At 42.0% G+C, this 22649-nt stretch overlaps 1 protein-coding gene across 5 annotated transcripts in view; it reads left to right on the top strand.

The window, feature by feature from the left end:
- The window catches only part of MTMR3 (myotubularin related protein 3), a 131515-nt gene that overhangs the window by 83002 nt on the left and 25864 nt on the right, over nucleotides 1-22649 (top strand). For all 5 annotated transcript variants that reach the window (XM_040351974.1, XM_040351963.1, XM_040351969.1 and 2 more), the window contains 5 exons: nucleotides 8290-8403; nucleotides 12835-13043; nucleotides 15281-15412; nucleotides 19038-19149; nucleotides 20227-20422. In XM_040351974.1, the coding sequence (XP_040207908.1) occupies nucleotides 8290-8403; nucleotides 12835-13043; nucleotides 15281-15412; nucleotides 19038-19149; nucleotides 20227-20422 (763 nt within the window). The remainder of the gene's footprint in view (nucleotides 1-8289; nucleotides 8404-12834; nucleotides 13044-15280; nucleotides 15413-19037; nucleotides 19150-20226; nucleotides 20423-22649) is intronic.

Here is a 22649-nt window from a genome sequence, read left to right on the forward strand (position 1 = left end):
ATGGTTTAGCTGCTGATACCTCCACTCATTGATTTCCATTAAATTTTTATTGAGTTTTAACTCCTGCAGTGTTCTAATGTGACCCTCGCTCATTATATCTCTTAATTGTGCAGTGTCTTTTTTAATCCAATGCCCCCCCACTTGTGTCTTACCCGGTGCAAAAAAGTCGTTATTTTTCAGTGCTATGAGAGGTGAGTTATATTCTTTCTCCATTTTTTTTATATACTATATCCCATGTTTTCAGTGCCTTTTTTGTTATCTCGTGTAGGTTTATGTCTAGTGTCCTAAATTTGGGGGGGTTCCAAATTATCTCATCTAATCTTACCTGTGATATTTCATTTTCTAAACTTACCCACCTTTTTTCTTTATTAACTCTGGCCCACTCCACCACCCTTGTCAATATAACCGCATCGTAGTATCTCTTAACATCCGGAACAGCGAGTCCTCCCTTTTTTTTTGGTTGCATTAATGTTTGAGAAGCTATCCTATGTTTCTTGTTCTTCCATATGAAGTTCATAATTAATTTGTTAAGGGCTGAGAGTAGAGTTCTCGGGAGGGCTATGGGGATCATCTGGAATTTATATAGGACCTTTGGCATAATAACCATTTTGCAATAATTGATTCGTCCTATCCATGATATTGCTCTGTTTTCCACTCTTTTTGTCTCTTTCTTAATTTCGTTTAACAGTGGGATATAATTTATCGCATAGGTTTTTTTAATTGATTTGGCTAACCATATCCCAAGGTATTTAAGTTCACTGACCCAGTCGAAAAGATATTTTTTTTTTCAGGGATTTTTCTTCTATCTTACTAACGTTAATACTCATGATCTTCGTTTTGGTGATATTTAGTTTGAAATTTGAGATTTCTCCATATTCATAGCAGAGGCTTAATAGGTTTGGAATTGATGTTTTGGGTTCGGTTAGATAGAAGAGGACGTCGTCTGCAAAAGCTGCAAGTTTATGTTCCTCCTCTCCTATTTTGATTCCTTTTATTTTTTGGCTGTTGCGTATCTTGGCTAGCAGGGGTTCCATTGACAGCACAAACAGCAGTGGTGACAGTGGACACCCCTGCCGCGTTCCATTTTTCATTTGAAATGCTTGCGAGAGGCTGTTGTTTATTTTAATTTTGGCCATAGGAGACTGATAGAGGGCGGCCACCCAGTTCATCATCTCCTGGCCAAACGCCATTTCCTTTAAAGTAGAGAGCATGAGTCCCCAGTCTACCCTGTCAAACGCTTTTTCTGCGTCTATTGACAGGAGCAGACCTGGGGACCCCATTGTCCTCATTTTCCGGATAATCAACAGTGTTCTAACACCGTTGTCTCTCCCCTCACGCCCCTGGATGAACCCCGTCTGGTCTGGATGCACCAATTTTTTCATTTCCTGCTTAACTCTCCCGGCCAATATCCTTGCGAACAATTTTACATCCGTGTTTAGCAGGGATATTGGCCGGTAACCCGAGCATCCTTTCAGATCTTTGCCTTCTTTCGGGATGACAGTAATAGTTGCTTCTGAGGCCTCTTTGCTTAATTTGTACTCCTTCCCAAGGCCGTTGAAGTACTTACACAGCCTTGGTAATAGTATCTCTTTATATTTTTTATAGTACATTACTGTAAAGCCATCTGGGCCTGGGCTTTTACCTGAGGCAGAGTTTGTTATTGCTGACTTAATTTCATCCTCCGTGATTGGCCTATCCATCCCCTCTGCATAGATTTGACTAATTTTTGGGAGTCTTGCTTCTTTTAAAAAGGTTGTGATCTTATTTTCTTTCTCTCCTATCTGCCAAATCTTTTGTTCTACTGAATATAATTTTTCATAATATGATCTAAATGTTTCGGCAATTTCTTTTGTTGTATGGGCAACCTCTCCTTTTTCATTTTTAATTTTGTCGATATAGTTCCTTGATTTTTTTTTTTTCACCAACCGAGCCAGATGTTTGCTTGTTTTATTTCCCCACCTATATCTTTCCCTTGCTATTAAGTTGAATTCTTTTCTTGTTTCCTGATCCATGAGATCTTTAAGTTTATTTCGTTTGTTAACAAGGTTTAGGTATACATCTCGTTGCTTACTATCTTTTTTATGAATTTGTTCTAGGCTGAAGATCTCGTCAATTAATTTAACTTTTTTACTAATCGCTTCCTTTTTTCTCCTTGCTCCTTCGGAGATCAGGACCCCTCTTATTACTGCCTTGTGGGCATCCCATATGGTAGCCGCCGAGATTCCCTCAGTTTCATTGATCTTAAAATATTCTTCTAATTCTTTTTTGACCCTTGTTACACTTTTCTCCTCAATCAGTAGTTCCTCATTTAGTCTCCAGCTTTGATAAGGCCTTAGATTGCCCGAGATTTTTATAGATATACTAATGGGCGCGTGGTCGGAGATCGTCATGGGCTCTATTCTCGTCTCGACCACCCCCTCCAACATTCTATGGTCCACTAAGAAGTGGTCGATCCAAGAATAGCTACCATGCACTTGGGAGTAAAAAGTATAGTCTCGGTGGTTAGGATTAAAAATCCTCCATGTATCCACTAACTGACTTCTGTATAAGCTAGCTTTGACCTTTCTTAATTGTGTGTCTTGGGTTTCTGATGTCCGGTGTGATTTATCCACTTTCGGGTCCATACAGAAATTTAGGTCTCCTCCTAGTATTATCTTTCCCCTGCTGAAATCTTTTAATTTCCCTAAAATTCCCAATATGTATTTCATTGGAGAGATGTTGGGAGCATATACGTTTACAAGAGTATAGTCTTCCTCCTCCAGTTTTCCTCTCAAAAAGAGGAACCTCCCTTCTGGGTCAGTTAGTCTATCTGTAAGCACGAATCTAGTACCCTTGGCTACCCCAATTGCGACCCCTCTAGCCCTCTTGGAGATAGTATCTCCATAATACCATGTGGGAAAGTCTGGCGAGTACATCCTTACGTTTGATCCTATTGTCAAGTGTGTCTCTTGTAGAAATGCAATACCTGCCCTGTAATGTTTCAGTTCCTTCAGCACCTTATGTCTCTTATTGGGGCTATTTAGTCCCTTAACATTGTATGATAGGCATTTAATTACTAGCATCTTCATTTTTTTGTTCTTTATTCCTCGATCTAGGTCTACAATTTTCCTTTCTATGGTTTACGCTCTCATCTAGTTGTCCAGGTGAGACAGGGCATCTTCCCTCCCTCTTCGCCCCGCCCCCCTTTTTGGTCTCATCCCACCCCCCCCTCCCACCCTCCCAATTGGCCTTTTAAAGACCTCTGAACCAATTTCCCTTTCTTGGTTCAGTTTGCTCTGGGTGAGGTTTAGGATTTTTTCTTCTACCCCCCCCCCCCTTCCTTTCAAGAGAGGGGGTGAAGGACTAGTAGCAATCATCCTCCCCGTATCCACCCGGTGTCCCCCTCAGAAACCGAAGAGGAGGTACATCCTCAAAGAGGGCCCCAGGAAGGCATGTTGTATCTTAAGTCGGGACCAGGTGAAAAGAGAGGGAGAGGATAGGGGGAATTCGAAAAGGGAGAACCCCTCTCTCTCTCCTTGCCCCCCCCCCCTACACCCATCCCGGCAAGTCAGGGATCGGAATGTCCAATTTCCTGCAAAATTCGCTTAAGTCCTCGGGGAATCTCAAGATCGCTGATCTTCCCTCTCTCGTCCCGATTAAACACGCAGGGAATCCCCAGTTGTATTTAATATTAAGATCAATCATCTGTTTTAGGAGTGGTTTTAACAACCATCTCCTCGCCAAGGTTTCTGGGGCCACATCCGTAAAGATCCGGATTTCCGCCCCTTCAAAAACTATCGGGGGTTGTCCCCTCAGCTTTTTCCATATTTCTTCTTTATCTTCATAGAATCGAAACCTTATTATAACATCTCTTGTTTGCTCGGATGGCCTTCTTTTCGGATTTCCCACACGATGTACCCTTTCAATCATGATAGGGTTGTCTGCTGTTCTCTTCAGTACAGGGTTAAATATCGTCTGCATTAATACCCTGAGGTCCTCCCCCCTCTTCTCTGGTATTGATTTTATCCTCAGATTTTGTCTCCGGTTTCTGTTTTCCTGGTCTTCTAATTTTATAAAAGATAAGCCTCTGTTGTGATTGAATCTGATCGATCTGAATTTTTAGAAAATTTGATTCTTGGGCTTGTTTCTCAATATGCTCCTCTGCTGATTCTATCCTGACGAGCATGTGACCCAGATCTGTCCGCAAGTTCTGTATTTCCCCCTTTATCGCGTTTTCCAGCTTTAGCAACATCTCTGCCATTTCTCCCTTTGAGGGGGATTGTGCGTCTATCCTACTACTTTCCAAACCGCTACCCAATGACACCTCCTCTCTTGATTCCAGGGAAGTTTCTCCGGAGATTACGCTCTGGGGCTTCTTATTTTCATTCTTTTTTGTTTTGTTACCTTGTTGTTGCTTTGTTGTCCCCTGAGCTCCGAGAGCCTGCGGGCTTTCTCCGCTGGTCACGAAGGGCCTTATTGAGCTTGTAGCTGTTATATTTCTTGGGGTAGTGGGGGGACCCCCTTTTGTTGATCTACTTATCATTTTACTCATGTTGGATTCTTTCCTCCTGGTTCTCTTCCCCAGCTTGACCCTTTGTTTCCAACAAAAAAAAAGGGAAACCAGGGCTTGGTATTGATGTAATAACACGTATAGCCCGCGGGGCGGGGATGGGTGGGAGGTGTCTAGGTAAAACAAACCAAAAAAAAAAAATATTCTCTTTTTTTCTTTTTCCTTCCCCTTTTAAATGTTTGAGTTTATTTTCTGGTTTTGACCCAAGTTCCAAAAAATTTGTGATCCTGGATTTGTGTGGCAAATTTTCAGATCGATTTTCAAGATTTTTATTATTCTCTTTTAAACTACCCCCTTTTCCCTCATAATTTTCCTTCCCTTTTCAGGTGTTTTAACCTTGGTTTTTAAAAATGTCACCCAGTGTACTTCAGAGAGTATATTTATCTAGGTCTGCTAGGGGAGTAATTTAAGAGGCCTGAGGTAGTATGAGATTTTCGAGGGGGGGAGGGAGGGGGATCCAGACCGTGTTCTCAGGGGTACCCCCCCCAAAAAAAAAAAAGAGGGGGTGCAGGAGAGAAGCGGAAGGGTAGGCCCTTCTAAATACAGGTTTTGGGATCAAATATTTAAGCAAGGTTGTAGTATTGCCTGTTTACTGTTTACTGACTTTTTCCGCTTCTGATGTATTTTGTCCTGTTTGACCAGTAACAGTTGTAGGTTCAGTCTGTCCGTTAAAGGGTCCCCGTCAGCCCCTCTAGTCAAGGTCTCTCTAGACATGCACCTGTTTGTCCATAAGTTTCCGCTCCCCCAGTTTATTGGGTCCTCCTGGTCAAATATTGTAAAGAGTTCAGTGCACGGTCAAATCTTACAAAGCTTTTTTCCTCAATACAACCAATGACCGTATTTCACACCCATAAAAACATGTTCCATCGTACTGAGAAAAGACAGGCAAAATGTGGGATACCAAGCAAAAGGAAAAGCTTTATGAATCAGCCTAATATATCCCTCTTATTATTTCACAGCGCTTAATGTCCACAGAGATTGCAGCTTACTCTCCTTCCGGGTCTTTTACTGCACAGTTTTAAGCATTTTTTCTCATTTTTTTTTTAAGTATAAGAAAAAAGAAAAGAAAATACCTTGCGTCCTGTGTCCTCTGGGGGAGTGGGGGGGGGGGGGTGCAGGCTTTTCCTTTGGGGCTCAGCGTGCCGCTGGCTCCATATACTCACGTATGTGGGTGGATATCTGAACTGAGATGATGCGGGCGGTGGGTGTTATCCTCTCAATACTCAGCCTGCTCCGCTTGCAGTGTCCCCTGGTTTACCGCCCGAGATCCGACATCCCGTTCTGGCGCTGCAGAGCTCACGCGACAGTGCAGACAGCGCTCTCAATGCGGCAAGGCGGGATTGAACTCAGCGGCTCCGTGGGAGGGTCGACGAGGAGCAACGTGCGGTGAGTGCATGAAGGGCATCCACTCTCTCCCGTGCTACGATCCGTCCTGTCTCCGTCCTGCTTCCATGCTCCTTCCTCCTCACCCAAGAGCGCGACCCGCGTCCTCACGTGCCCGCGCACGTCATGCCGGGACCTGAGAGTAACCCTCTTTCTATGGGGCTACTCAAGCCAGCTCGATCCCCAAGCTAGGCTGTGTCCGTCAATAGACCTCGGGGTAGTCTCCTTTTTTGTATCTGTCTTAATTACTCTATTTCATTCCAGGTGTATCCGACACAACATTTTTTGGGAAGGAACATTGGTCTCTCCCTCCTGACCTGCCAATGTCCCTGTTCAGCCATGCAAGGAACTTCCTAACATTATGGGTTTTAAACCCATTTCTCAACATGAAGTTTTTCTAGCACACCACTTGTAGATAACAACAAAAATTCCAGCCCTTACAGCTGAGTATCAGTGTTCCACTCCCTTACACGTCAGGAAACCAAGTCACCATAGGTAGCCTAGCTTCCCATCAACATCCTGCAGCACAGAGCAATAAGGTCGCCCAATTGATATACTATCAGGCATTGCCTTAGCTGTGGCTTATGCTACTCTCCTAAGGGGGAAACCATAAGTTGGGTACCTTGGCCAAAACAAAGTCTGATCTTCTCGACGGATGCATTTTGTGAAAATTGTAAAGGCTTATCCCAGCTATCACCCTGGGTTCAGGGGCTAACGCCTTTTCACCCTAACGTTGCAGTGTTGAATGTGAGGCACTCTGGGCATGCATGTCTGGACGTTGCGGTACTTTTTTTTTTTTTTTGGGAACCCTTTCTCATCCTTCTAAATGAAAAGGTAGTCGTATACTATCCCCATCTTTTTAGGTTATTGTAAGTATTTCACCTCAATGAATTCCTGGCCCTTCTATCAGTCTAAAATTGCATTTTTTCTAGTATGTAAAGAGACTCTCTATGCGCCCTACCCTCAGCACCACTCACCGCTCTCATGAGCCTACACTCTAAACATCAAAACTCCTAAGTTAAGTTTAATGCACCACATGTTATCTATCTTCATAAGTTTACTACCTGGATTGCCACTTATAACCACCTACATTCACTTGTGGCAGCACTCTTAAAGTGGATGTAAACCCTCCATGCACCCAGTGAAGTGAACAGCCTCAGATGATACAGAGATGAACCAAATCTCCCTACATAAGTTGTACATGCATATCTGATGTCTTCACATTTATATACTGTTTAGAAAGCTCAGATCCTGTTAGGGAATTGTATCTTCCTGTTTAAAACAGTGTGACGTCTGGGCATACAGCCAAGATAGCTAACATTGCTGATTTGGAGGAAAATCATACACCCCCTCTCCACATAGGCAGAGACTCTCAGGAGGTGTTTTGTAACATGGCCAGCTCCCTGCTAATCTATTTTAGCAACCTCCCCTGACAGAAATTTCAGGCTCCTTTTATCTGATGCCAGAGAATTTGTCGGAAAATCAGGCTGATAACAGAGGAACAGTTCAGGAGAGAGCTATGGGACATGGCTCTTTGAAGAGAGATAACAAAATGTGCCCAGCTCAAATTTCATGAATTGGGGATGTAGTTTTGAGTTAAGTCTTTTAGACCTGTTGGCACAGTCATGGCTGCCTGTTGTTGCCCACCCTTTTCTGTGCTTGGGGACATCCCAGAGTCTGACTACTATGCCTGTGTCCTGTACAATTAAGATTAGAGGAATTTTGACTTGCCTCTAAATTGTATATATTGGAGTACAGGACACAGGCCACCTTCCCCTTTCCTTGGTTGCTCTGCATTGCTTGCTAAAAAAAAAAGTGAGGGCGTCCTTAGTAGGGCAGGGCTATAGAGGTGACGCCCTGGAAGGGCATATTTGTCAGGGCTTTGCCAGCGTCCAGTAGCCTGAAAGTATATGGCTATAACCCAGGGGCTATGACCACTTTGCCTGTATCCTGTACGCCAAGATAATGGAAGGCAAATCAAAATTCTTATTTTAGGTTGCCACCACAATAGGAATAGAGGAAATCTTTAATTGGGGACCCTTGTTCCTGTGACTGCTGTCTAAGCCGGGATATCGCTTGCATTGGAAATATATTCCCTCACTTCTTGCTGAAATCGCCTGATGAGATAAAGATGGTAACTGTTAAACAAAAAAAAACAGTTCTTGCTTATAACCCTTCCCTACTCTCTAAAATGGTCTTGGCTTTAGATATGCTTTAAAGTTCATGCCCTGATATCACTGATTCATAAGTAAACTTCATTGTGTTTACAGATTAAATAAGAGTTTGTTCTTTAATGACCTAATGCCTAAAGAAAGACCTGACTTTTTCTCATTCTTGGTTTACCCTTTCTCTCATAGATTATGTGCAAGCTATCCACAAGAGCTGATAGTCCCAGCAGCTATAACAGACAAAGAATTGGAGAGTGTTGGTAGCTTTCGCGCTTGGAAACGCATTCCTGCAGTGGTGTACAGGTAAAGCTAAAGTGTGATTTACTAGCACCCAGAACTATGCAGTAACTTGGTGGCAAAGTTAAAGAATTAACTTTAATTTTTAAGAAGGGTTTTCTCACTACATGGATGGCCATATATATATATAGTATGATTTGTGTGGAAATCTGGAACTGATGCAGTTGATCGGGCAGGTTGGTAGCTAATTGAGAAGTAAAACAAAAAATACCTGTTGCATTCTGTAAATTCTCTATTTTCTCTATAAAGAGATGGGAGACTCACCCAGGATGAAGAATTAGAACTACATTTTTCACCTGTTATCAAGAAGATCACTTAACTTTTGATTTTCATGTGGGTTGTTGGCTACTTGACCAACGTATTCTAAACAGTGGGAAATCTGTTTTTAGCTGGGAAGTTTCCTCTATCTGCTTCCCTTGGGTGGATGAAGGAATCTTCTGTGATGAGCTTTAAGGCTAGCCATACATTACTCAATTTTCTTTTACATTTTTATTTTTCCTTTAGATTTAACAAAACCATATAATGTGAGGTCGAACCTAAACACTTTCAATTTGTATGCAATCAGGCTGGCCTTTGCACTACATGGTTAAAGGTAAATCTAAAGGAAAGTCTCTTGTCATTTCATGTTAATTAAATAATCATTGTCACAGAAGAGTTTAAGTATTGTTGAAATTTAAATTGGTATAAAAACTAAAAACTCATTCAGTGTTGTAAATGTTCACCCCTTCTCTTCTGGTCATCATTAGAATAGAGAGCAATGATGGATTATCAATGAGTTCTACTTTAGTAATCTCTTGTGCACTGTTTGAACCTGTAAGGCTGGCTATAGATGACAAAGGCTGATTGTAAAACGCTGATTCCTCCATCCACACCAGCAAAGTTAATGGAGGCATCCTTCTCACTGTGCTATTGTATTCTAACTGCAGAGATTCCTCCTCTGTCGTAATACACTGATAAGTGCCAGTCAATGGGAGAATTTAAGTTTCCGAACAGTCCAGTTACACATAAGTTATATTGACTTCTGTTGAGTGGGAACCGCCATAGATGCATCAAAATTCAGCTGGTTCCTGGTGGGACCAGCACATTGTGATCCCTCTAGGGCCAGCTTAAGTGTTCATGTGCATTTTTGGGTTTATAGATTCTGGATCTTTGAAGCTACTATAGGGGTCTATGCCCCCTGGTCTGCATTGGCTGCACCTGTCACCATCTGCACTGACATAGGGGCACATCAGCCCCCTTGTGATCATTTTAAAGTTAGACTTAAACAACCATACATATTTTCTACATGCGCATTTGTTTTCTCCTGAATAGACTTGTATGCCACATTACAAAAGAGGCAGTCAGTGTGGCAGTTGTTGATATTCTTGGAAGTTTCTAAGTTTAAATCGGTGTGGACTGAGGTTCAAAGCCTCGCTTCATTTCAGGATCTCTCAGATAAACTTATCTTTATGGCAAAACCTTTTATATCATGGAAATGTAATGGTACTGTAACTTCCGCAGACATTTACAGGGATAGCATGACGAACTCAATCGTAGAATTATTGAAGAGGCACCATGGTCTTGTTTCTGGTAGACACAATTCAGTGACCAAGATAAACCTATCTCTGCGTACCCACAAATACAAGTGGTAAAGTCACACGACCCCTAGTAGTTAATATCCGATCTATTCCCACTTGCTACAAACTAAACTGGGTAAAACTCCACTAGATTTTAGGACTGAATGTCAGACCCTCCTAACCATCATGTCTAAAGAGGATTGGCATGATATATGCTCCTCAAATGTTGGTTTCATCTGGCCACCCCAACTGTATACCTACTGTAACGAACTCCAAGCAAATTTCATGCACCTCATTTGGGCTTGCCAGAAAAAGGTTACGGTACTCGCCACTTTCTACAACTGCCTCTTCCCTTGTCACCTGACATTTTGTTTATTTGGTATACTAGATGAAAAATCTTGGTCACACCATACTAGAATATTGTTGCAAGAACCTTTTTTTTTTTTTTTTTTTTTTTTTTATGGTTCTCAAAGCCATAGCTATTAAGTGGAAGAGGCCATCCTCTCCTACTGTAGCCCGGTGTAAAAGAAAATTGGTTAGATTATCCCTTATAAAATTTTTATATAGGGGATTGGCACCTGTCTCCTTACATTCCAAACAATATGGGACTTGCAGTGTAGTTCTACTCTATATAATGTGTGTGGAGCTTGGTGGACACTTCATGCAAATAACTGGTGCAATAACTGCAGCATTGTAAATAGGGTTGTCCCGATACCGATACCAGTATCGGTATCGGGACCGATACCGAGTATTTGCGGGAGTACTCGTACTCCCGCAAATACCCCCGATACTAAAATAGAATACTTGACCCCCGCCGCCGCAAACCTGTCGCCGCAAAGCCGCCGCCGCCGTTAATCAGCGTGCGGGGAACAGCTTTCGTTTGAATAGCTGTATCCCCGCCGCGTATAGACACTCCCCCTTTGCGCGGGTTTGGACGGATGATCTGTCCAATCCCGCGCAAGGGGGAGTGTCTATACGCGGCGGGGATACAGCTATTCAATCGAAAGCTGTTCCCCGCACGCTGATTAACGGCGGCATCAAGGTATGGGGGACACGGCTGGAATGTGGGGGACACGGCTGGAATGTGGGGGACACGGCTGGAATGTGGGGGACACGGCTGGAATGTGGGGGACACGGCTGGAATGTGGGGGACACGGCTGGAATGTGGGGGACACGGCTGGAATGTGGGGGACACGGCTGGAATGTGGGGGACACGGCTGGAATGTGGGGGACACGGCTGCATTATGTGGCGGGCATGGCTACAATATGTGGGGGACATGGCTGCATTTGGGGAAACATTTAAAAAAAGTATCGGTATTTGGTATCGGCGAGTACATAAAAAAAAGTATCGGTACTCGTACTCAGTCCTAAAAAAGTGGTATCGGGACAACCCTAATTGTAAATGTTGATACTGAAACAACCTAGCAAATATATAAAAAAACAATACATGTAATGATCGGCTCTTGTCTAAAGGTAAGTAAAGAAAATAGAATATTGTCTATCTGCTGGAGTTATTTAAATTCAGTCTTACTGCACAGTTCTAGCCCAGTATGCTGAAAGGCTTCCTCTGATAATCGGTGGTTTAAGGAATGATCTCATTGTTCAGAATAGTTAGTTTCCTCCACATCAGTGAATTCCACCATGGCTATATTTCCTGACTTGCTTTGTTAAACACCATTAAAAATGCTGCAGAGTTATAGCCTCTCAAATGGTCTCCAATTATAATGCCTTAGAAGCTGGCTCTCCTCAGCCAATAGCGTCTGCACTGAGCAGAGAATTTTGAGTACCTAGGTGCACCTCGTACTACATAGTGGGCAGAAAACATTACTGGAGGGCACTCTGCCGCCTTGGATGGTCAGCAGGTGGGCACCCCAACATCCTGCTGCTGAGGGATAGTTTGTCTGGAGGATTTTGTGGGACCTCTTTGGCTAAATTTGTGGCTCCTGGGGTGCAGGCACCTCCCAGTCTTCCTTGGAAGGCCTGTTGGTTGCTATGTTGCCCACCCCTCATTTGGACTGCTTTTATAGAAGTTATAGAAGTTCTAATATCTACATTCCTGTGTCCCTCAATGGACAAGAGATTAAAATTAAAGGATTTTACAGTGCAACAATCTTAATTGGAGTCTGTTGAGTGTCACAAGTCCCACACCTCCATGTTTCTGCTCATGATGTTGGTACATGATGTTGGTACTACTTTACCATGAAACCAAGGCAATCTATGTAGAGAGATTTATGCAGAGTCTGGCTTTTACAGTATCTGTTTGCCAGTCTCCAATCCGCCAATATAAACTGACTATCTAAATTCCTGTGTCCCTCAATGAACTCCAAGGTGAGGTTTTTATGGCAAGTACAAATGTTCTGTTTGGAGTGCTTATACCAAATATCTTTTATTTGTTGAGGCAGTATAATAGATTACCAGAAAAGTGAGGTGAACACTCCTACAGCGACCCAGACAGAAGTAGGGGGAAGACTAGAAAGAACCCCCATTAGCTTTTAAATCGTGTATTGTCTTTTTGCAGGTTTACATTTTTGCAACAGGGACTCGTCTGTGAAAGTGAGGGATAATTTCTCTACTGGAGCACTGGATAGAAGTAAAAACTATACAAAGGTTCTAATCTCTCCACGCTCAATCTTAATCCAGAAAACCAAAAAACAGTTTTTAAGCTTGACATACATTTTAATGCCATTACCCACTTAAAGGTGTTATGTTTTGAATTTATACCCTAAATCTACTCTTTCCCAAGTCACTTTAGAACTATTAATGACAGGGAACCATCATAAATTAGAGTTCATAGGAGCTGTCACAAATCTAAATAAACAAAATAACCCTGATCTGTCTGTTGGTCTGCCATGGTGGTTTTGACATCTGTCTTCTTCATCAGGCATCAGAATAATGGTTCTGTTATCGCTCGCTGTGGCCAGCCGGAGGTCAGCTGGTGGGGCTGGAGGAATGCAGATGATGAACATCTTATTCAGTCCATAGCCAGGGCTTCTGCCTCTGACGGCAGTCGAAGCAGTCCAGACAAAATGGCCAATGGTTCGTGCATACATAGCAGCGTTAATGGAGGAGTTCTTTCTGAGGTTGATTTTGGTAAGAAATCTTTGCAGGTCAGGCTTTTTTGTACCGGGGAAGCCAATAAGTTCTTACCCTCACCATGATCTAGATGTGCTTGGGATCTAAAATTATGCAGGTTTATAGGTGGATATCTTGGTAATATGCATGCCAATTATTATTTTTTTTGTAGGTCGTTGTGAATTATAGTAGGCGTCATGCCGGACAAACTTGAAAACCGAGCCTTTTTGGGGGTTTGACATTTCTTTAGTCTTGGGATCATATACATATATATAGTAGAAAATGACAAAAGCAAAGAAAGAAAAGCGCACCAGCCTAGTGTGTTGACTGGTTTAATCAAAATAAAATAATAGTAGAAACTACTTGCAAGAGAACTGACATGGAAAGCTTAACAGCAACGTTATGATGAATACCCCTCGAACCACACTCCAAGATAGGGGGGGGGATGTAGAGGTGTGTCACTGCCGGCTGACGCATTTCGAGGCGTCAAGGGCCTCTTCATCAGAGCTCAGCAGTGCAGACCCTTCCACAGTCACACCTTTATATACAAGTGAATGCAGGCAAGCAGCCGACACCCACCGCAGGCCACAGAACGCCTCCCATGATCCCTGATCCTCAAAACCGTGCTCTTTCCCGTGTAGAGCCGACTACCCCTCGTATGCCGCAGTAGCGCCCCGCCACACGTCCGAACGCTGACCATTAGAGCGGTCCGGCGTATCTGCAACATGCGTGATGGTGCGCCAGATGACAGCGTCATCAGTGTTGGCCCACAAGCTTGGCGCTCTGTATGTGGGACGTAAGGCGGCGCTCTGCAGAGCAAAGGAAGGGAAACGGAGAAGTGGCAAATAAAAAGCAAAAAAAACGAATGGAATCAGAACATTAAAATGATAAATATATTAAAATATTTATATATATATATATATATATATATATATATATATATATATATATATATATATATATATATATAAATATAGTCTTGTAATTGTTATACAAAAAATACTACCTATAAGGGGGAGAAAGGAATAGGGAATTTAGGAACAATAAGAGGGAGTAATTTAGAAGGATGTGGTCCCTGTCGCACGTGGCCCACAGGGGGTGCGCTTCGGCACACTTGAGAGATATATATATATATATATATATATATATATATATATATATATATATATATATATATATATATATATATATAATTAAAAAAGGTATTATTAATAGACAGGCGAACAGCAGTCATAAGGGCAAAAAATTTACAGTGTACGGTAAAAAGCAAATATGTTTACATTTTGGATATATAACCAACATACTAAACCCCACACACTAAATGATGGCGGAATGTGAATATTGCTATATGTATAACTGTACAGGCAACTATGCAACCGTCCAGCGCCTGCACATACCTGCAATTGTACATACCCGATAGTGACCATATATCGATGAAGATGCGGAAGTACAAAATCGGGTGTGGGTACATTCCAAACTTGTTACTGCAACGCTAAATTCGGTGCCCTCTACCAGACTCCATGATACTGCGGGTCGTAAGACTATCTAAAATATATAAAAAATATATATAAAAAATGTTTAAAAGTATAAAAACTGCGCCTAAACATCCTATGTTGTGTGTGAGGGGAAGGGACTGATGGGGCTTACAGCATAGAGAGTATCCAGATGTGAGCCAGTGCATAATAATAAAGGACACCTAAGTGCATCTGTATACCTGTGCACATAGATGGATACACATAGCTGCTTGCCTGCATTCACTTGTGTATATAAAGGTGTGACTGTGGAAGGGTCTGCACTGCTGAGCTCTGATGAAGAGGCCCTTGACGCCTTGAAACGCGTCAGCCGGCAGTGACACACCTCTACATCCCCCCCCCCCTATCTTGGAGTGTGGTTCGAGGGGTATTCATCATAACGTTGCTGTTAAGCTTTCCATGTCAGTTCTCTTGTAAGTAGTTTCTACTATTATTTTATTTTGATTAAACCCGTCAACGGTAACACACTAGGCTGGTGCGCCTTTCTTTCTTTGCTTTTGTCGTTTTCTAACTATAATTCACCATGACCTCCAAAAACAAAAATTGGCTTGCATATTATGAAGATATCCACCTTTTTAAAATCTGCAAAATTTCAGATCCCAAGCACATCTAGATCTTGGTGAGGGTAAGAACATATTGGCCTCCCCTCATATTTTGATTAGTGCAGTGTTTGGCCCCTTTTTGATAAACTTATGAAAACTGGTAAGAATTCCTCTTTTACAGACTCATCCATGTCAAATTCACCCTCATCGGAAAGCAGCTCTACCCAGCCCCAAAAACTGTTAATTCTTGATGCCCGATCCTATGCTGCTGCTGTGGCCAATCGTGCTAAAGGTGGAGGCTGTGAGTGTCCAGGTGAGACCAAAGATGTGTGTGTGTGTGTGTGTGTGTGTGTGTGTGTTACATTGGAAACCCTGGCTCATTGTGGTTGAACCCTGGTTCCACCCAAACGCCAGGAATACTATAACTTTTTTTTTTTTTTTTTTTAATTACCAAGCTGGCCCAAACAAAATATTTTCTTTACTAATCGACGCAGCAACTGTCAGCGCTGTATACAGCTCTCTGTTCTGGCAGCGGTATGGGTTCTTCCCATCCCATTTTCAGAAAAAAAAAGTTGGGCTAAGCTCTGTTAAGTTATTCATATGAAGTCTTGTCTTTTAGAAATGAATACAAAGCTTCCTCTGGTTGAGGTGGAGAGGTGGGTGGATGTCATGATCTCTACGCGAATGAATCAGGAAGACTTGCATTCTTTCATAAAAATACAAGGCTTAAGCACTGTAGTCAAATCTTTCACAGAGGTGCAAACAGTTTGAACTACCTAGAAACCAGTTCTACAAATATTTGCAACTCAGACGCACTATCCACTGCGAGGTTAGAACCTCCCTGCTTACTCCCATGGTCCACCCCTTACAATCCGATGTTCTCCTAACAGAGAGAAAGAAAGGTATTATTTTTGAGGGTATATTCCAAACTATTGCACGCTACACATGTTGCTTCCACACTGCCGTGCAAAAAGGGCCTAGGGCACATAGATGGGGAAGTTTGAGAACTATGTCTGACTTCTGCCCCCTTGGTATCAGTTTCGGCATCTCACAAGCTTTCTCATCTATTATTACATAGAGCGTACAGGACGCCAGTTCAGCTCCAAAAATGGGGAAACAGACTCGCCCTTATGTCCCAAGTTCAACAGAACCAATCGGGACTTGCTACTCGTGATGTGGAAATGGCCAACGCTCTTTTGGTACTGGCATTATGTCCTTTCCATCATCTCCCGTATTTATCAATTTCCGTTGGCACATGACCCCATTGTTTGCTTGCTAGGCACCTTGGAGGTACCCTCACCGCACGGTCATATGGCAGTCTTGCGGCTCCTCTACATAGCCCGCAAACTAATAGCTAGGTATTGGATATCCTCACAGGTGCCAGGCTGGAAACGGTGGGTGGATGCAGTTAATGTGACCTTAATTGAAAAACTCACCTAACATAGGAATGTTAGTAAAAAAATCTACTCAATCTGACAAACATGGATAGACACCCCTGGAATAGCTCCCCACCAACCAGTAAAAAGACTACTACAGTTGTGATTATTGCTAAAAGAGGGATCTGTAGCGCCTAGTTAACCAAAGGTGTTCTATGAATGGTAAAGGTAACCATGGTAACTAATGTTACGGCAGACTTTTTTTTTTTTTTTTTTCTCTTTTTTTACTTTATTATTCTTTTCTTTGTATCTTACTCATACCTAATAATATATAAGCTATTTTATACTGTGCGACAATCTATAAGGTTTACAACGCCACTTTATACTGTGATTTACCTTAATAGCTCTCTGAATATGCCTGGTAAAATCGTTGATCAGTGTGCTCTAATGCTTCATTGAGATCAAGCCTTTTTCGATGTAATGTATGTTACTCACTGTTTACAATATGTGCCTGTATATTGGCTATGTTCTTTAATAAACCTTTTCTTCTGATTTAAAAAACAAGGCTTCTTGTGAATGGCTGAGCAGTGCTCTGTCCGATCTTGTTTTAGGTCTGGTATGGGAAGTCATTGTACCCCTGCCAGAACACAGCTGTATGTAGCTAATGCTAAATACAGTTTATAGAGCTCTGACAGTCACTGCATTAATTGGTAAAGGGAATGGTTTGTTTAGGTTAAACAAACTTTTTAAAGTGATAATGTCAGCATATCATTCTATCTCGTAGGGCAATTTTAGCAGTGTAGATGTTTGTTCTACCTAATTTATAAAGTAAATGTTATTTTGGTGTAGTTAAACTGCAATAAGCATATGTCTGGTTTGGCTTTGGGGTGGTGTCATTAAGAACTTGTATAAAGCAGCCCACAGTCCAGTAATATCCAGTAGCCCAAAGAAGCAACTCAGATTTTCAGTAGTTTACTGTAATCAGAAGTGTTGCAGGCGTTTTATGATTTGCCTTTCTGGGTTAATGCACCTTTCACATCAAAGTTGGAGAGTACGATCTAATGAAGCAAGTAATGTATGTGGTTTATAACATACGGTTATCGGCCTTTTGAATGTGTTTTTTCATACACTTGTTTACACTTAACAGTAGTCTCCTTGAATCTATTATGTAAGCAGGTAATTCATTACTTCTTAACTAGGTATATATACAAATGTAGGATTTGTGACATTTTCAATACTTACGGTAATTGTTCTATTTGGCAGCTTCATTATAGACAAAAGGAGGCATTAGAATAGTTTTCTTCTGGGAAGTCACTAAACAAGAAACCTGAGTATTGGAAAATATTACTCCTACTATAGCATATTTATAAAAAAGTTTTTCTTTATTATTGAAAATGTTAATGTTGTTAAAGTGTAAATTTAGTCAGCAAATTAAGTTCTGATTGATCACTTCATGCTGGACCCTTTTGCAGGTGTAGCTATGTAAAACATAAAAAAGTGCCTATACTGTTAAAGCAAAAGAATTGACCAAGACTGTGTGGAGGAAGGACATATTGTGGAGAGACTAAAGATGAGGAGGAGAGGTGACAGGGCAAACTCTGCTGCCAGAGAGGCACAAAAGAGTTAAACTTACCAGAATAGTGTCTTATCTCCCTGATTTTTCTCTCCTTTCATCCTGGGCAGCAGCAGAATGAGCACTGTAAGGCAAGCCGTAGATGTGATTTTTCTTTCCTGCAACCATGGATTGAAAATTTGATTCCCCCATCCACACATTCTATGTGGATAAGGGATTCTCTGCTGCTGTGGTATTGTATTCTGGCATTGGGGGAGCCTTCACCACCACCTTCAGAATACAAAGATCAGTGTTGCTGGCTGTAGCTGGCAGCACTGATTGGGGAGAAAACAGACACGCTGGTTGCACACAAGTAGATTGACTGACTTGTGTACAACCAGCCTGCCCATACATGGATCGAAATGTGATTGGTCCCTTCTGAACTGGCCAAATTCGAATACATGTATGGTCTGCATAAGGAGAGTCATCAGTAAGGATGTGACTGCTCTGGGCTTTCAACAAAATAGCAAGGAGAAACCGGAGCAATGCTAGAGGCAATTTACAACACACACTCATTTTCGTGGCATAAATATTATTGTGGATCATATGTTCTTTTGGCAAAGAACAATAATTCTGTCAGGGGGGAGTCCAAAAGGAGAGAAAAGCGGAAGCTGCCACTTCCACCATACCTCTAAAAATGATCTTGTTGTCCCTGGTTTTTATCAGTAACTGTGTGTACTGAAGTCAGGACATGAGTCGGACAAGTAGCATTTTCACAAGGAAAGAGCAGTAGTTGCATTTAGCCCATCTGTGCCTCATGACAGGTTTCCTTTTTAAAGCTTTATTTTTTGTGCAAGTTAGAGCAATTTATGTATAACCCATGTTTAAATGAATTTTGAGCTGCTAGTAAAATATCTTCTCATGAATCAAATGTAATAGTAAGAGTTCTGTGTGACAGTCAGCAGATGATCCCTCCTAGTAATTTACACAATCGCCTGTTTTCTTTGCAGAGTATTATCCTAACTGTGAAGTTGTGTTCATGGGCATGGCCAATATTCACTCCATCCGCAAGAGCTTCCAATCATTACGTCTGCTGTGTACACAGATGCCTGATCCAGCCAAGTAATTGTTTGTTTTCTGTCATTCACTGTGGTGTTCATACTTTTATTCTGACTTTTTCCAGCTAGCTTTGGTTTCTTGCTATTTACATTTGCAATTTTGTTTCAGTTCTTTTTCCATATGGGCAGAAAACTACCAATTGATATACGGCGAAACTCGTGTCTATGTGCCTGCCAGTAGTTATGGCTTGTGTCAGTTGTGGTATTGGCCATCACACTAACCAGAATAACATTGTATGGCTGCCTAAAGAGGTTCTAAGGGCATTCTCGTCTCCTCCTCTTACCTGAGTGCCTCTGCAGCAAGCTGTGTGCTATGTGGGGCATGCTCCCAAGGAGGTCTGTGTGTCTATATGAAAACACAGCATGGCTTGGCCATGCCCCGTCCATCCCATCTTGCCAGATTTGATTGAGAGCAGCAGAAGCCAAGGACTCCCGCTGTTGCCTCTGTCCTGTGAGAAGAGGGAGAGAGCAGTGCTGCTGCAGACAAGCACAGCGCTGGATCAGAAGAGCAGCAAGAAGGCCATTTTATGACCAGTAGTATTTAAACAAGTGTTACTTGGATTTGCAAATGCAATGATACAGTTTTTAACCATAGATGTATAGGGGGTGAAATATTGGTCAGTGTGACACTCTGGCCCTTTGAGGTCGTCTTAAAGCGGACCTTCAGTCCATTTTTTTTTTTTTTTTTTTCCTTCCCAACTTTCAATCTGTTAAATCTTCTGCCCTTGTTTTAACTTTGGATAGTAAAATATATTTTTTTCTACCAGTAATACCTTATACAGCGCACTTCCTGTTTGTTCTATGGTAAAAAGCGTAGGCTTATGACATCATTCATTCCCTCTCCCCAGTTTACAGTAAATATCTCCTAAAGGGCACACGTTTAGGACATTTTATAGGTACAGTTGGCATAGGGAGGTTTACAACCTCTGTAAGGTTGCAACTTGTTTTATCCTGGGCAGTTTTGTTTCAGCATTTGTAAGCTTATAAATACAGTAGATGGACAAAATAAATGCCATATTTTAGCAATGTGCTATAATGTATAAGTTGAACAACAATTTATTGATTTCTTTTTTACACTCAGTTGGCTATCTGCACTGGAGGGCACAAAGTGGTTGCAGCATCTTTCCATGTTACTCAAGTCCTCCCTGCTGGTTTGTAATGCATTACATCGTGATCAGCGCCCTGTTCTTGTGCACTGTTCAGACGGATGGGACCGCACTCCACAAATTGTGGCTCTCTCCAAACTCCTGCTGGATCCATATTACAGGACCATTGAGGTGTGTATTCTTAATGCCCGTCTGATATAGGGCAGAAGTTGCACAGCCAGATAAACGGATCCAAATTCCCTCTTCTGTCATAAAATGGAGGCATCATATTAGTCCAATGACGGCTGTTTTTGGCTGTCTGTATTTGGGTGTTAATCGTCAGTGTTTTCACAGATCGGTCAGGACTTGTCTGTGCCACATGTATTACCCTTGAACATTCCTCTAAAATATCAACCTGGCCTAAAGTAGTTTAAACTTGAGCAATGTTATGTGCATCCACAGTAAATGTTTTCTTGAACAGCATTTAGAAACTGCATAATGGGTTTCTGTCCTGTTAAAGCTAAACACTTGGCCTAATAAAAACCGATATGGCTATACCCCATTGTTAGGTTAGCACAGCCCACGCCTCCTCCAGGCTCTCTCCTCTCTATTGCTGTCCCTACTCCTGTAGTGATAGAGATGGGGGGGGGATACAGGAGGGGGAGCTTTTCCCACACTGCACAAAAATGCCTTGCCTTTTGCAAATGAGCAGGGGTGCCATAAACGTCACTTCCACCCTCCGGCCTTAAAGGGACAATTGTTTTTATTTTTATTTTAAGTGTAAATGAGGTCTTTTTTACCCCAGGTCACACATTAAAGGCCCTGTCCTGCTTTTCTATTTTCTATTGCTTTTCTATTACAATGGATGTTTATAAATTCCAAAGGAGGCACGACCTGAGCTCAAAGACTGCTTTTTAAAGCAGAATTGAAAGTATCATCAACATATGTTGAAGCTGGTCTTTGCAAGTACTTGCCCAAGTGGAACCGAATCTCCCAGTCCACACTGCCAAGTCAAACCCAGAGCCGATTTGTGTTTGGATCAATCATCTTAGTGTTGACTATCTAGGAATAAAAGTGATCATTTTTTTTTTTTTTTTTTTTTTATAAAGGGACAGTGTAAAATAACAAAATTTTAAGCACCCCGTCCCTCTGTGCTCACGCACAGAAGCATACGCAAGTCGGGCCCACATATGTAAATTGTGTTCACACCACACATGCAAGGTATCGCCGCGATTGTTGGCGCAAGAGCAATGATTCTAGCCCAAGCCCTCCTGTGTAACTCTAAACTAGTAACCTGTAGAAATTTTTAAACTTTGCCTATGGAGATTAAGTACCAAAGTTTATCTGTTCCATGAGCGTGCTCAATTTTGAAACGTGACATGTTGGGCATCAATTTACTTGGCATAACATTATCTTTGACATTATCGAGGGAAAAAAAATTGGGCTAACTATACTGTTATTTTTTATTCAAAAAGGTGTTGTGTTTTGTTTCCAAAAAAAGTGCGTTTGTAAGATCGCTGTCCAAATATGGTATTGCAACGATCTCCATTTTATTCTCTAGGTTCTCTGCTAAAAAAAAATATATGGTTGTGGGTTCTAAGTATTTTTCTAGCAAAAAATAAAGATTTTTCTATCCACTGGTCCTTGAGTGCATAAAAAAACATGTCTGTTTCACGAGCATAGAGCAGCCTATCAAAAAAAGCAAAACGTGCTAGCGTTTGGGTGCACCTCCTGGTGTGAACTAGCCCGAAGACTGATGTGCAGTTCTAAAGGGTGTCTTGACTGAAAAAAGGTTGAAAAACGCTGCCCTAGATGGTCAACACTAAGATGATTGATCCAAACACAAATCGGCTCTGGGTTTGATTTGGCAGTGTGGACTGGGAGACTCGGTTCCACCTGGGCAAGTACTTGCATAGACCAGCTTCAACATATGTTGATGATGCTTTCAATTCTGCTTTAAAAAGCAGTCTTTGAGCTCAGGTCGTGTTCATTTTCCTGGGCTTAGACTTTCAAGGACTAAGAGGATTATCCTGTCAGAATTATGTCATTTGAGTTTGAAGAAATTTTTTTTCTTTGGTCTGCAGCAGTCTTATGTTTGTGGCACCCTAAAACGGCCACAACTGAAATTTCTGCAGGCAATTTAGACAATTTGAGAGGCTAGAAAACCTTGTCTGAGGCCGGGCTCACACTATTTTCAGAGCGGCTTGCAGCAGGGCGTCCAGTGCTTCCCTGTTCACCGTTTTAGAGGCAAATCCGGTCAGAGTTTTTGCCTGAATTCGGACCTGGAACGGAGCCAAAGACGCACAAGACCCTTTTGTAGTGCCCTTTGTGGCCACCGCCGAGGTGTGGGAACCAGCTCCATTGAGACCTGGTCACTCTCCTGTCATGCGAATTGGATGTGGGGGGAAAACCTGCATCC

Source organism: Rana temporaria, chromosome 1, assembly GCF_905171775.1.
Source record: "Rana temporaria chromosome 1, aRanTem1.1, whole genome shotgun sequence".
In the NCBI taxonomy this organism is placed as follows: domain Eukaryota; kingdom Metazoa; phylum Chordata; class Amphibia; order Anura; family Ranidae; genus Rana; species Rana temporaria.